We start from the raw sequence: 16,280 nt of genomic DNA, 5'->3' as shown, positions 1-16,280 counted from the left end.
TGGACAAAAGAGAGGGATTGTAGTTTTAATATTAGTAACTTTGAAATGCAGAAATATAAGGCTGTGTAATATATTGATGGTGATGTACTTGCAGGAATTGGATGAGATTTGAGAGTGATTGTTGACAATAGACTGAAGTTTATAGGATATATTGCAACTGTTGCAAAGAATGCACATCATAGCATTGCTATGATAAGAAGTATACTCACATGTAGGGATGAGGTGGTGGTGGTTGTACCACTGTATAAAGCACTGGTCAGACCACACTTGGACTATTGTGCTCAGATGTAGTCACCTGGTTTTCAATGTGATGTGGAAACATTGGAGAGAATCCAGAGAATAAGTGACTAAAACAATATCATGACTATGGAATATTGGCTATGGAGGGAGATTGAAGAAATTGCAGAGTTTGGTGGACAGGAGGGAAAGAGGTGATATGATAGATATTTAAGTTAGTGACAGGTTTTTATCAGATTAATCCATAGAGAATTATAAAAAGAGTCAAAGGCGAGAGGGGGAAGAACCAGAGGCCATCCCTGGTATTTAAGAGTGTGGTGAAGAGAAGTATAGATGTGGTGTGAGAAGTATATTTTTTACATGGAGAATTGTCAGTGAATGGAATGGATTACGAGAATACAGTGATACCCTGATTAAAGCTCATGATGCGTTCCTAGAAGACAAAATACAGTATATATAACATATATACATACATACATACACAGAAATACAAAGTTTATTTTTGTCGAAGGTTCTGGGTCTTCTGAAATTCTTGATTTTTAGTGATGAGGTCGTCTAGTGTCATTTGTCATTTTCTTTTTTTCTCATTAAGCAGTTGTCGAGGTTGCGCTTTTTTTAAATCTATTGAAACAACTTCTGCTAGCTGCAAAGTTTTTGCTCATATCCTCTCTTTGTTTTTGAATATGATTAAAAATACTTCTGGCCTTTTCCATGATTATTGCCTGACTTATGGCATGTTGCATTCGGTTTCATCATCAATCCAAATATACAGACATTTCTCCATTTCCTCTAAAAGATTGCTTCTGGATTGGGTTACCTTTGTTGCAGAAGACATTGTGGTTGCTGAACACTTAATTTTGTCCTTGTTTTTTAAAATCGTTCGTATAGTAGAAGTAGACAAATTTAAAGTGGCTCCAATGTCAATTTGACATTCACCTTTTTCTAATCACTTCAGCAAGTGCATTTTAATGTCAAGCGAAATGCTTTGTTGTATCAATTTTGTTTTATCATATTTTATCACCCACTCATTTTGAATAATTTAAAAAATGATAGTAATGATTAATTTTTAATGAACAAATAAAATTTTTGTTGATTTTCTTAGTTAATAATATCGATGCTTACAGCACATAACGTTTTATGCGACACTCTAAATCGTATTGATAGTGTGGGCACTGTTTCACTACCAGTGAACAATTACACGATGTACAGGGAAAACAAATACATGGGACAAACATAGATTTAGGGGAATTACAGCGCTACGACGAATCGTTACCTTTTGCTGATTGGTTCAGAAATAATCGTATTATATACAAATCAAAGGAAATACAGCGATAAATTGAATCAGTGTAAATTTAGTGCTTTTTTAGGCTTCAAGTAGAATTGCATTATATCGAATCACGGAATATTTGACACTTTTTCAGGTTCGTAAAAAAACTGTGTTATATCGATTCAGCGTTAAACAGGGGTCTTACTATATGTTGTTAATGTACTGAGTATTAAGGATTTTAAGATTCAGTACATTAACAACAATAGATATGTTGTGAGTTGAATGAACCTCCCACAATGAGTCTGCTGACTCCTTGGAGGGTGCAATAATAATTTTTTTTTTTTTTTTTCATATAATTATACAGTTGTAATATGACAAAATATTCTGGAGGCTATTGAAAAAGCTTAGAAATGGAGGAAACATACTATAAAAAGGAATCAGAGATGATAAAGTGACATGAAAACTGAAGCAGTATCATCATCATAGTGGTAGAAAACTCCCAATAGGAATGCAGTCAAGAATAAATATCCATGTTTGAAGTCATCAAAAACCTGAAATGTGTGAGGGCAGCTGGAGTAGATGAAATTCAACCCAAAATTCTCAAATATGGAGGTATGAAAAGTTTACAGTGGCTACATAGCATAATTCAGAAGGCCTGGTCAGATGGTCGAATTCCAAATGATTAGAGTAGAGCTCTCATAGTACCCATCTATGTAAAGGAAAATAAAACCGAATGTGAAAATTTCCAGAGGTATTTCCCTACTGAGTGTTCCTGGTAAGATTTATGCATGTATACTTGAGAAACAACTAATAACAATTGTAGAAGGGAAGCTTGGTGAAGAACAAATTGGATTCAGGCCAAACAGAGTTGTCAGGATCAGATTTTCACTTTAAGATGAATAGTTGAGAAATCTTGGGAATATAACAAGGATTTGTATTTAAATTTCATAGATTTGGAAAGATGCCCAGAGGAAAGCTCTTCAAAACTCTACAGTTTATGGTGTTAATGGGACATTATATCAAGCAATTCATGGTCTCTATTTAAACTGTAAGTCAGCAGTTAGAACTGAAGGAGGTATAAGAAGATGGTTTGATGTGAAATCAGGTGTGTGACGAGTGCACATTTAATCTATGCAGATAATGAATAACATGTTATGAAGGAAAGTGGTATTAAATCTGATATCAAAAATGGCAATGTTAATCTTAGCTTTTTACTTTATTCATATGATGTTAGACTTCTGAATAAATCCAGCATAAGAATGCAAGATTCCCTGACTAAGTTGAATAACTGTTGTAATAAATTTGGTATGAAAATCAGCAATAAAAAGACAAAGGCAATGAAAATAGGCAGATACACTGAAAATATCAACTGTATCCTGAATGGTGAACCTATAGAACAAGTAAAACATTTTAGCTATTTAGGTGAAGATGGTAAGTTAAATATGGAAATAGACAACAGAATTAACAGAATTAATGGTCGGAAGTCAGCTGATTAAAAATATATGGAATAAGAATAAAATTAACCAAAACACTAAATTAGCTGTATACAAGACCAATTGATATGAGAGCTGGATTAGAAATAAAACACTTGATCAAAGACTGGAGACCTCTGATATGAGAATTCTGAGAAAGATTAGTGGAGTGAACAGATGGCATCAATTTCAGTATCACATTAAAAATGAGGATATAAGGAAAGAACTTGATATTGTTAGACTTCAGAATCATGTTAGTAGAGCTAATCTCAGGTGATGGTCATTTAAATAGAATGGGAGAGGAAAGATTAGAAAAAACAAGTGATCTTTGTCAGGAAGAAGACTCAGAGGAAGATCAAGATGTAGATGGATTGATACAGTAAAAAGTGCCTTAAAAGACAGAAATATAAGATCTGATAATGTTGGGGCCTTGACAGATAACAGATTAATTGGGAGGAAAATTGTTAATCAGAAGTTAGTAATGGTGTAACTTTTTTGCATAGTACTATCATAATTATCTTGCACATGTCCTGGGGTATATATCAGGAATTTGATAATGATGATTGCGGCTTTTCTTATTATCTGCACAGGTTATTGTTCCTCTTAATAGGAGCAAATTCTTTAAATCGTGATAGAGATTAGAAAGCAGTGAAAATAATTTATTGTGGTAGAGATATGATGTCAAGGTGTATGATGTAAGGTGTTGATAGATGATGTTACATCAAGATATGATATAAGGTGTTGTTATGGGTTTTTTTTATGATTTATGCTTACTTAGTTTGTTTTGTTGCAATTATAATCCTACCGGCTGCGCCATTTGTTATGGTTTTTTTTTATGATTTATCTTAGTTTTCCTTTTTTGTTTAATGTTCACTTGGCAAATATGTTGGCCTCTGTCTACTATCTTTAACCCTTATATATCCCTAATTCATCTGCCTAACATTTGAGTATATGATCTTACTGCTAATCTGACAATCTCTAAATTTTGGGTCCCCAGAAAATACCTATTCCCTGATCTCCATAAGTCATCCACATTCGCTCAGACAAATTTATTTCCTGTGCCAGCCTGGGCTTTAAGGACAGAGTCAAGCTCAGCCTAAGGATGGTTATAGAGTATCAGATGCTACTAAATTAATTCATTTGAAATTAGAAGTTGTAGGTTTTCTAGTCTGTTTGCAGTCGTGCCCCCCTTTCCTTTCTTACTTAGGATATCCCCGTGCACGTATGTGATCACCAGGTTCGTAGTTTTATGAAGGGTCTAGGTCAGTCAACATGGTCAGAAAAATAAGCATGAATGGTAACATACAAATTTAATGAATTCATAATTAATTACAATAGAAAGATAAAATTGACATTAATGCTAAATTAAAACTCTTACATTTCTCTCACTCTCTCTCATTCTTAGATAGACATGGATTTCTTAATCTCTACAATACTACTCCTTTAACTTATCAAATATTTAGTTTACAACTTGATAGGAGCCAGCTAGGTATTTGGCACATTATTAATCTCCCTCAAGTAGGTCACGACAGAATCTCCAGTAAATTAATAGTTCTCAGAATTCAGTCTAATGGTATAGACTCATTCACACATAAAATAATTCTTCAAGTTTATCCTTATCAAATTCGGGTTACACTATCTTCCGTTTCTGTTAGTCAAGTTCTCTAAAGGGCTAGAATATGTAAAAGTACTTATCTACACTATCTCGGGTTCCTTCGGAATTTTCTCCGTTCTTCCTTCTTACGAAGTTTAGGCTGCTTTGGTTCTGTTGCCACGTGGGAATCACGTGCTATGTTTCTTTACTAAAGATTTACGTTGATGCTATTTCATACTGATGGCCTGCATTCAAGATTTGCTGTGTTCTGTGGCAGTGCCATACTGGGATTCCTCGGAGGTCAGCTCTTAAAGATAAGAGCTGAATCACGATGGCCACTCGAAGCACATGGTGAGAATACAGGAACAAACAAAACGGGGGGGGGTTCGATTCTGTGTTGCAGGTTTTATACGCTCCCTACGAGCACCACCTTTCCGAGATTGTCTTCTCCTTTCTGCCCTTCCGATTCATCCCCGACTGGGTGACCTCACTGATCCTCATACGGGGCTTTCCAATTCTGGGAATGCATGCGTCTTGATGTTTTCTTAGAGGTAACACCCACGAGCACTTACGCTGTTTTTGTAGCATTAGGGTGACCTTTGCCCCTTCTTACCAAATTATTGGCATTCTTTCACGTGTAGAAAAATCACTGATAATTACTCTCATGTGAGCCCTTTTTGTTGACTTACAGTTACATTTAATATATAGATACATTAACTTCAATATAAACAGTTCTCATTTTAATTTGCAAGTTGTTATTTCTTTTAAGACATAGTTAAATTGTGCCAAAATGATAAGTATGCTCATTTAGTGGATATCTTCTGTTAGACTGGAAGGGTGACTTCATTTAGAATGAGGTTGCCTGTTTCAGATCTAACAGTGTATTATTTACTGATAATAAATGCAATGAAGATTTCTTAAGTTATCAACCAAGTACAGATTGTACCAGAATCTTAAAAAAAAAAAAAAAAAAAAAAAAAAAAATCCCTGATACTTTTTATTCTCTTTTACCTAAAATGCTATATCTGTTTTGAGATTGCTTATTGCAATTGTGATTTCCTTGCCCTTCTACTTTTATCAGGAATCTTGAAGGTGTAAATCTTATTTTTAACCCTTTGTTAAGTATGAACCTTTTTCAAACATAAAAAAAATATGATAATTGGAAGGCATGTGAGTGGCCTAGCTGTTCATGACATTTGCAAAAGGCTGCATCACCCAAAATCAACTGTAAGCAGCATTATATGCCAATGGAAGTACAAAGATTCCACCTTAGCAAAGTTTTTCCTTACTATTCTCATACAAGAAATGCATGAAAATAGCCAGGTAGTTAACACCAATCTACTGAATCTGTAGGTTGGTTTTAGCTAAGAATCTACTGGGATTATGAGCTAATTATTATGAGATTCAGGTTAATAAAGGGATACCATGTAAAGAGCTGCATAGTCTTGCTTTCTGTGGAAGGGTAGCTGTACATAATTCAAACATCAAGTATGACAGTCATCACACAGACTACACTGGTGTACAAAATCTTTGTGACTAGTCCTTAATGCTGGAAGTCCAGATGTGAAGCATGCTTCACCACACTCACCCATCAATTAGATAGACAGATGTGGATATGGCAGATGCCTTGGGAACACATGAGTGTATCATCCAGCTGTGAAATTGAATGACAAAGATGAAATGGTCCAGAACTATATCTCCAGGCTCAGACCCTTTGGTTTTATTGCCTGGAAAGTTGCAAGTTGACAGACAGACAATACTTCAGGATAATATAGTGCTTCCTGCATTCTGACAGTTTTACAGAAAAATCAACATCTGTTCACTGCCACTTTATATCAAAGTGGCAGTGAACTGGGTTTCATGTAATGGCCTGGGTTTGAACCCTGTCTAAAATGCAAAGAACCTTTTTAAGGACTTTTCATTTGAAAGTTAGCCATTCTCCTATAGAGGTGACTGGGGTTTTTCATCTCTGCAAAAATAGGCAAACTGGCCAGAGAATACTCATAATCAGCAGATGTAATACAGTAAGAATCTCACTATGATAAACTTAAGATTACAAGAACATTTTGTTATAGTGACTAGTTTGCTGTAGTGAATTTCTTTTAAAATAGCCTTTTGCTTATGAGATTTTAGTCAGGACTTCACAATAATTTGTTGCAGAGAGCAAGTTTGTTATAATGGTGTTTGCTGTGGTGAGAGTCATTTGTGTACTCATAGCCTTAGTTGCTTCATTTCTAATTCCATACCAATACCAGTCAAAAAATGATCCTCACCCATTTAGAAAACATTTGGGAATCTATTAAATTGCTATATGTGGAAATGTATGTGTATTCTAAATGAATATCCTTGAAAATGATATAGAAGAAACTAAAGGAGGCATTCACTACAAAAAGAATATGATATGCACAAATGAAGCATTTCAAAATCCTTATCAGTTGAAAATTCCAGATTTTCAACTGATAAGGATTTATCATTTTGTCATCATCATCAGTGTGATGATGATGATAAAAGCCATGGAAATTCTTAGACACGTAACCTGGTATCAACCTCAGAAACATTATTTAGACAGCACTACCTGGGCAGTAGTAGTACAAAGTTGTAAAATACAAGAGAAGTTGAGCTGTTGAAACCTCAACCTTGTTCAACTTTGCAACACTGAACATCCAACTGCGATACACCAGTATATTCATTTATAAAGCTGCCAACTGATTTAATATTCTTTATATAATTTGTGTCGGTCTTTGTGAATATTTAATGCTTATGTTTGCAATATCATTTTTGCTATTTATTTCAATATTTTATTGTATCATCCGAGGAAGCTTTCTAGAACAAAGAAGATACGTCACATATACTTGCAACAATGTCATACTGATTTACTTGTATTCAGTTTGTGTTCTCTCCATGTGTGAACTTATGCATATTTTTTATGTTGGAACAGGATATCTAGCAGGTACTTATCATTATTATCTTTGCTTTTTTCTTCATATTTTCCCAAAACATTTCTGTATTTCTGGTATTCATTTCCTACTCTCCAGCAATGACCAGCTTTTGCTTTTTCTTAATTTCAGCCACCTTCTGTGAGACTACAAGCACAAATGTCTCATGGTCCAATTCCCCATTTTGATGTTTGTCCATATTACTCTACTTGAAATTGCATTGCATTTAAAAAGTTTATCTTAGTATATAATGTTGAATACTCTCCTTCTTTCTGTAAGCATTTATTATTTATCAGAATCTCATACATTTAATCTTTTTTCTTTCAGTAACGACAGTTATATCTTCTCTAATTATTTTGCACCTATCTGGTTAGCAATGATTGGTTCAAATGTTTTAAGAATCGTGCTGGTTTTCATAATATGAAAATGAGTATTTAGCTAGTTAATTAAATTATTTTTTCTTGACTGCCATTTACGTTTGCAGTAGGTGTGACTTTTCACAGTTCACTCTGGTTTCTTGACAAAAGCATTGGGAGGAGGGGGGAGAAGAGAGCTTGTTTGACATAGTGACACTCCAGCTATCTTGCATTTCATCATGTGGTACTGTCATTTTGTTTGTTTGGTTTAACACCCCAACCGGCCATGATGTCTATAGACATCTAGCTAAATCTAGATATGATTCTGTAACATAATTGAATAACATGGATAAGAAGTGCAATTTGGTCTCACTATTTCATCCACCTTGGCCAGTAGAGAGGTTAAGTCAATACGGAGTACAGTTTGGTCAGCTGAGTCCAAAATTGCCAGCTTATCCACATTCCTTCAAGGTCCAGATAGATATCAACTGATCGCATACCACAAGAAGGTGGAGATTGGACATTAGGTCATAAGTCCTGGTTATTTCTTTGCATTCTTTAAAAGCTATGTGGTAGTCTTCTTCCAGCTATATAGTTTTGACCCCTTGACTACATCATCACAGTAATCTTCAAATATTTCTTTCTGTGTTCACATAATTTTCCAACATAGATAGAGGATATTCATTAAATTTAGAAGCCACTATTTGACAGATTAGTACTTTTCCTCATCAAAGGATATCAGATGGATTATCAAAGAAAAAATTATTATGTATTTTTACCTGAATGATGAAAATCAAGCAATCCTTGAAATGAAGCTTCATTTTTAAGAAAATAGTAGAAATCACAAGAACTTTTGTTTACTTAATACACAATGCAAAATCTAAGGTTATGCACTTTAAGTTGACAAGGTTGCATGCTGTGTATCACATTGACAGTACTGGATTGCAGGAAATTGATGAAGCTAGGGATTTGAGGATAATGGTGAAATGATGAAAATCAAGCAATCCTTGAAATGAAGCTTCATTTTTAAGAAAATAGTAGAAATCACAAGAACTTTTGTTTACTTAATACACAATGCAAAATCTAAGGTTATGCACTTTAAGTTGACAAGGTTGCATGCTGTGTATCACATTGACAGTACTGGATTGCAGGAAATTGATGAGGCTAGGGATTTGAGGATAATGGTGGACAGAGAGTTGAAGTTCAGAGAGCATATTGCAAAAGTTGATAAAATAACTTCAAGGATTACTTGGTTGTTGAAAAAACATGCTAACAAGTAAAGATAGGGAAGTATTATAAGGCTATGATTTGGCCATATCTTGACTACTGTGCACATATTTGGTTACATGGGTGTTTCCTGGGGGATCAGGAGGTGGGTAAAGAGGATTCAGAGATGAGTGACCAAGCTGGTGACATGTCTGTGGAATGCTTCCTATGAGGATAGGTTTAAGGTGTGTGGGTTACAAAGTTTAGTTATAGGTGGAAAAGAGGGGACATGATAGGAGCTTATAAGATATTAAAGGGGTTCTATAAAATTGATGCAAAGGAAATTTTTCAATATATGACAGATGGAGAACCAAGGGTAATCCAATGGAAGTTGTGTAAGAGAGTGCTTAATAAGCATCTGCAGACTAGATGTTTTGCACGGAGAGTGATAAACAAGTGGAATGGATTGCCAGAATTTATGGTGGTGAGTGCCCTGACAGTAAATGAGTCTCCCATGATGATCTGGACTCCATGAAGACACCATATAATAACAATAATAATAATAAATCAAACATTTGGAAAAAAAAAGAGAGAGAGAAAAAAACTTTTTTCTCTCATCTTCTTAATGATGCTTGCAAGCATTATGCTGGTCTAAATTATCAACAATCATGACATTACAGCATCCATTTATCAGTAAATGAAGCTTCATGGATATCTTGCCAGCATACATCAACTATTCTCGTCTATTGTTAGGAGTGACTTTGTTTTAAGATGTTGAGGGTATTCAGCCCTAATGTCATCTTCATGGCTTCCCATTTTTAAAATATTAAACCCACTCAAAAACTGATATATAGTCTAGAATTGCTATTTACACTGTGCCATTATTATTTCTTGTGTTAAACATTCTGGATATTGGGTGTTGCCAAAAATACCCATCCGACTAGGAAAAAAAAGTTATTAGCTTATTTACTGAGGGGAGAAAAAAAAGAACCGTCTAGAGATGAGTTTTGTTAGTCTTTGATATATATATATGTATTATATAGTTCTTTCCATTTCAGTGGATGGATTCCTGTTCTTGATGATAGGTACAGCATTATATAATGAACTTATGGATGTGCCTTGCATTCCTTCATTGAGAAAAACACCACTTGAAACATATCCTAGTCTAATTGATTCAAGTATTTCTCCAGCAACAGGAAACATTCAGTCAGATATAGAAGTCGAGAATGAAAGAACTCCTCTCCTTCATGGAAATACTCAACCATCTACATTTAGTTAACTTTTTTTTTTTATCATCCTTATCTATCATAGAATCTCAAAACTTGTAAATTGTCTTCATAATGTGTATATTACATGTGTATATTTTTGCCAATCTAAATAAATGCTCAGTTTAAATTCATTTTAATTGTGCTAATATCGGTTATCTTTGAAACAATATCAGGGCTTGACAAATATGCTCGTCTGTGGCAAGTAGATTTGCTAGCTGGTGAGTAGCTACAGACCAGATAAAAGAGAATATTGTTTATTTAATAACTTTCTGAATAATTTTTTAATAATTTTTTTTTAACTTCAAGAAAACACAGAAAAATATACATAGCATAAAGGGTCATTCTAGTAACAAAATTAATATTGTAATTTATATATTTTCTATGAAAATCAATGTTCATCATGTTGGAGGCTTAATGGATTGTATACAGCACTCAGAAAGGATTAAAAACAGAATTTAATTCTTCCTATATTTCGTCTCAGTCAATGAGACATCTTCAGGGATTACAAAAAAACTAATGTAACATAAAAACAAATAACAAACAATACTAAGCCCAACCACATGGGAGACACTAAAGTCCTATCTAGGTGGAACGCCCTTTAAGGGCGGTTGTAGGTGGCCTGGAATGTAAAGTGGGACCTCTGGTGATAAGGTAAAATGGGACCTCTGGTCCCACTTTACATTCCAGGCCACTTACAACCGCCCTTAAAGGGCGTTCCACCTAGATAGGACTTTAGTGTCTCCCACGTGGTTGGGCTTAGTATTGTTTGTTATTTGTTTTTATGTTACATTAGTTTTTTTGCAATTCCTGAAGATGTCTCATTGACTGAGACGAAATATAGGAAGAATTAAATTCTGTTTTTAATCCTTTCTGAGTGCTGTATACAATCCATTAAGCCTTCAACATGATGTTCTCACAGCACTTAAGCCTCTACACACAAAAATCAATGTTGTTTTTATTATTTTTCATATTTTTATTGTTTATTCACCTCTCCTTATTGGAATGGTTCTCACACAAAGGAAATGATCTCCAAACAGTGATACAGCACCATTTGGCTGATGAACATGTCATTAAAAAAATGAGAAGGGAGAGGGGATCTTGAGCAAGCACATTTGTTTCATAATGAGTAGGATTTTGCAAAGTTTATCAACTCCTGTCAATTATCTTTGAAAATTTCACTGTCAAGTTGATTTATTCTTGAATAAATCAACTTCAAACCTCTTTAATCAACAAATAACTTAAACCTCTTGAAAATAGTTATTTTACAGTGTTACTGCTGTTTCTTAATTGTTTATCATGGTTTTATAAAAATTTTTATATATAATGATATAACAAAAAAAAATTTTTTTTTATTATAACTTACACAATCCAAATAAGTCTTATAGTAACTGTTTAATGGGTAAACAATAAAAAATCAAGAAGTTTTGACTTTTTACCTATTGAAAACAAGAAGGATCACAAAGAAAAACTCATCAAATGACTTCATAAACATATTTGAAGAAGACATAAATAAAATAAGCAAAAGCCTAACGGAAGTAATAATCTTAGCAGCCAATGAATTCAAGGCAACAAACAACAACAACAAAAAAAAAAAAAACATAAACTTTCATAGAAAACCTTACATCTACTAAAAAAGAGATGAAACAAGACAAAAACTTAGCTTCTAAATAGAACATGCAGAACCATGCAAAACAGTAAGGAAAAAGATGAGAAATGAAATAAGATCTTATAACACTACAAAAATAAATGAAACAATTGAAAACAATAAAAATATGAAAATACTAAGAAAACATTTATCAGTTGGTAAAAGTCAAATAACTGCAATAAAAGATAAGAATGGAACTACAATAAGGAACCAAGAACAAATCCTAAGCAGACTAGAAGAATTTTATGAAGAACTCTAGTGATCCTTCAATAGATAAATCAAATATAAATAACTCCTCCCCTTCACATATGGAATTCATCTCCTCATTCACTCAGATGAAATAAAGCAAACATTAAAACAAATGGAAAATGTCCTAGTGATAACCTAATTCACATAAAATTCATTAATTAATTCTATGTGAATTAGGTTATCACTAGGACTAGAAGAGGGAAAGATGCCAGGAAACTGAAAAAATGCTACTCTTATACTGTTTAAAAATGGAGATAAAGAAGTAATCTCTCCAATCTGTACAAAATTATCACAAAAGTAATAACAAACAGGTTAACCCCTCTTCCAGACCCAAATCAACCAGCAGAACTAGCAGGATTCTATAAAGACTTTAACACAATTGATCATATTCATGCAGTAAAACAAATAGAAAAAGCAGAAGAAAACCAATTGCCTTTCTGTTTAGCCTTTATTGATTATGAAAAAGTATTTGATTCCATCAAAACTAATGCAATAATCAAAGCACTATACCACACTGCAACAATCCAACTTCACGAGTAGTAATAAAATATCAATCGAAAAAGGTGTCCGACAAGAAGACTCCCTATTGCCCAAAATCTTTACAGCAGTCCTTCAAGAAATATTTAATAACATAAACTGGACAAATCTTGGTTTAAAAATTAATAACAGAAACTTAACACACCTAAGATATGCAGATGATATCATAATTTTTGCAAACATGCCAGAAGACCTTAATATAATGTTAGAAGACCTATATCATGAAAGCAGAAGAATTGGTCTAAAAATAACAGAGAAAAAACTAAATTCATGTTTAACCATTTTCTAACACCAAAAAACAATAATAGAAAACAATTTCTTGGAAAGAGTCTCTTCATATACATATTTAGGTCATCTCATTGATCTAAACTGTAGACTCCAAAAGGAAATAAATAGAAGTGTTCAACTTGCCTGGAGTTCATTCAGAAAATTGAAAGCATTTTTCAAAATAATGATGTCCCACTCTTTTTAAAAAGGAAGATATTTAACCAGTGTATATGTCCAGTAGTCACATATGGTTATGAAACTTGGTCTCTAACAAAAGCACTGACAATAAACTGGCAACAACTCAAAGAAAAATGAAGAGGTTGATGCTAGGCACCACATTAAAAGATAAGAAGCAAAACACCTGGATAAGAAGCCAGACTAATATTACTGACATCATTCACCACAAGCTAATAAAATGGAAATGGGCTTCACATCTATCCAGAAGAGAAGATGAGCAATGGACCACCATACTAACAAGCTGGATTTCAAAAGAAGGGAAATGAGATTGAGGATGTCCTAAAGAAAGATAAGAATGTTGAATTGTCAAATTTTGTTGAGAAAAATTGGTCAACCATTGCCAAGAACAGAGAAAGATGGAAAGAACTGGAGGAGGCCTTCATCCAGCAGTGGACAGAAAATGGCTGAAAAGAAGAAGTAACTGTTTTAAATCTAAAACATTGACCAAAACCATTGACAAAATTGACCACAAGACAAAGGTACATTACTTTGTATTAATATTTTTGTATTGTTCACATTATTGCAGCCCAGAACTTGCTTATAAATATGGCTGGTGAAAGAAAGATGCCATAGAACAGAAGCTCCATCTTCTGTTGTTCTCTTCTCTCTCTGTTATACATACATAGTATGAATTATACTCTTCAAGAGCATGTTACATATATTGTGGTAACTGAAATAGTTTTTTTTTTTTTTTTCCATGCCATTCGGAATTTTTGCCCATTGTCCAAACCTTAGTTTTTCAACATTTGTGTCAAGGCAGTTGATAAAAAAAAAAATTTCCCATATCAAAATAGCTTGAGACAAAAAGTCTAGTTTCACTCCCAGCCTGCATTAATGCTTACATTACCTGTACAAACTATCAATAAATCTGAATTCAGTTTTGAAAGACTCAAATGCATAAAAATGGCTTCTATCTCACATGATAATTCCTACTGGTCTCTCATTGGGTTCTCGTTGACGTTTCTATTGCTCTCTCTTTCTCATTCTCATGTGCACACATACTATTGAACCGGCATTCTTCATTCCTTCACTTTTGCTAAGGTTATAATAAAATGAGAAGCAACTACCCGACATCCATTGTCAATCTAACTGCGGGGGGGGGCATTCCTGACAGCTTTCAGCTCAGCTTTCTTGGTGAACAGGGCTGCCCATTGATCTTCAAAAAGTTAGTCAGGGTTAACTTTTTTACTCCTTTTGGAAATAAAAGGGATTAGAGGATTTAGCTATTTTAAAATTTTCATCATCTCAGGGTTCATAAACAAAATATTTGCTATGGATTTTATACTTAGAGGACTTATTTATGTATAACATACCCTGGCAGTATTAGTTACTTTCAATTGTACAATAAATACTATTTTTTATATAATGTAGAAATGTGTTTTAAAGCATTATTATTATGTGACACCTTCAAGGTCAGGTGTTGGAAAAACAAAGAAACACTGTATCCTTTGATTGCAAAACAATGAATTCGATTCTCTCCTCTTCCAATTCAATGGGAATTAGTTGGCTACATACAAAGGTAGCAGGGTATTATCTGCCAGAAAGTATTGTCCCTACTTCAGTCAAATCAGCCAGAGAACTAATTTATAGACAAAACTCACAATTGGTGAAAGGTAGATGGCATCTCGCACTCACTACAAATCCTATCCATAGCTTTGCCGACGATAGTACTCTTCACTCATCCTACTCCTTTGATAAACCATGTAGTTCCCAGACATCCCTTACATCAAGATCATCTGCAACCAGCACCTTAAATACTGATCTCCATGCCATCCTTCAGTGGAGCAAGAATAACCTAGTTACCTTCAATGCTGCCAAAACGCAGTCCTGTCTTGTCTCTTGCAAAAGGAATCTGAACTCGCCCCTCATCCTCAGTAATACATCACCAGACAGGATGCTCTCTCTTCTTGGACTGATATTTACCTCCAACCTTTCTTGGCACAAACACATCACATCAATAGCTTCCTCAGCTTCTAAAAATCTTGATGCCGTCCAGAGGAGAGCAATTCGGCTCGTAGATGATCCTTTTCTCACAGGCTCACTTTGACCTCTATCTCACAGATGTTTCAGCTCTGTCTTTTCTACAGATACTTCTATGGTCTCTGCTCCAGTCCTCCGCTTACTGTTACACTGTTAAAACAATACCAGCTGCTATCCAACATCCCTTTATATAATTACAAATCGACCAACCTGCTTCTCGTTCTCATTTGTTTCATCTGCCTCTGTCGTCTGGAACAGCCTTCCTTGTGATGTGTTCCCCATTTCAACCTACGACTCTTTAAGAGAATGGCAATTGTTTTTTTCTTTCTCAACCCTCGTCTACACCTCACACATGACATGATTGACAAAGTATTAATGTGTTTTTCCAACAAGTAAAGTTCTCTATTGAATTTGTTAATGAACATATCGAGATCTGAGCATATTACTTATGGATCTGCTATTCACTATTTTTACACGCATGCTAAATGTGAGAGAAGCCACTGAATTTTCTGCTATGTGAATGTGTTACAAGGGGGACTAAAAAGTTCTGATAAACACCTAGAACAAATATATTAAAGCAACTGATATAACCACAAGAAAGACCATATCTTAAAACCTTTTAACCCCCATATTTCATTAAATTGTAATAAACTCTTCATTTTCTGACATATAAGATGTCAGAGGTTTGAAGATATTTTGAGGAGTCACAGAGGTGCAGACCGTCAAAGTTTTTTCATGTTGCAAAAAAAGTCTGCAACTGAGATTCACCAATCTTTGTGTGAGACTTGAGGGGACTGTGCCCCAGCATATCCAACAGTTACCAGATGGGTGGCCAAGTTTACAACTGGGCATCCTGAAACATCGATGCAGTGTATGCCATGATCCTTGATGATAGACAAATACTAGCCAAAAACATTGCCAAGACTCTGGGGATATCCAGGAAACAAGTCAGGGTCATTATCCACCAACATCTGGATATACAGAAGATCTCAGCAAAGTGGGGCACCCTCCAAATATTTGAATGCCAAT

At 34.4% G+C, this 16,280-nt stretch overlaps 1 protein-coding gene across 1 annotated transcript in view; it reads left to right on the top strand.

Moving 5' to 3' along the window:
• LOC150101341 (solute carrier family 35 member F6-like) overlaps positions 1-10,467 on the top strand; it is a 243,151-nt gene extending 232,684 nt beyond the window's left edge. Inside the window, exon 13 of the mRNA XM_090400695.1 lies at positions 10,127-10,467. Coding sequence (XP_090256821.1) covers positions 10,127-10,347 — 221 coding nt within the window. The 3' untranslated portion in view covers positions 10,348-10,467. The remainder of the gene's footprint in view (positions 1-10,126) is intronic.
• Positions 10,468-16,280: the final 5,813 nt, after the last annotated feature.

This window comes from Typopeltis vanoorti, chromosome 11 (assembly GCF_054136105.1).
Source record: "Typopeltis vanoorti isolate ZY-2024b chromosome 11, IOZ_Tvanoo_1.0, whole genome shotgun sequence".
Taxonomy (NCBI): domain Eukaryota; kingdom Metazoa; phylum Arthropoda; class Arachnida; order Uropygi; family Thelyphonidae; genus Typopeltis; species Typopeltis vanoorti.
This window is presented reverse-complemented; position numbering and strand designations above follow the sequence as displayed.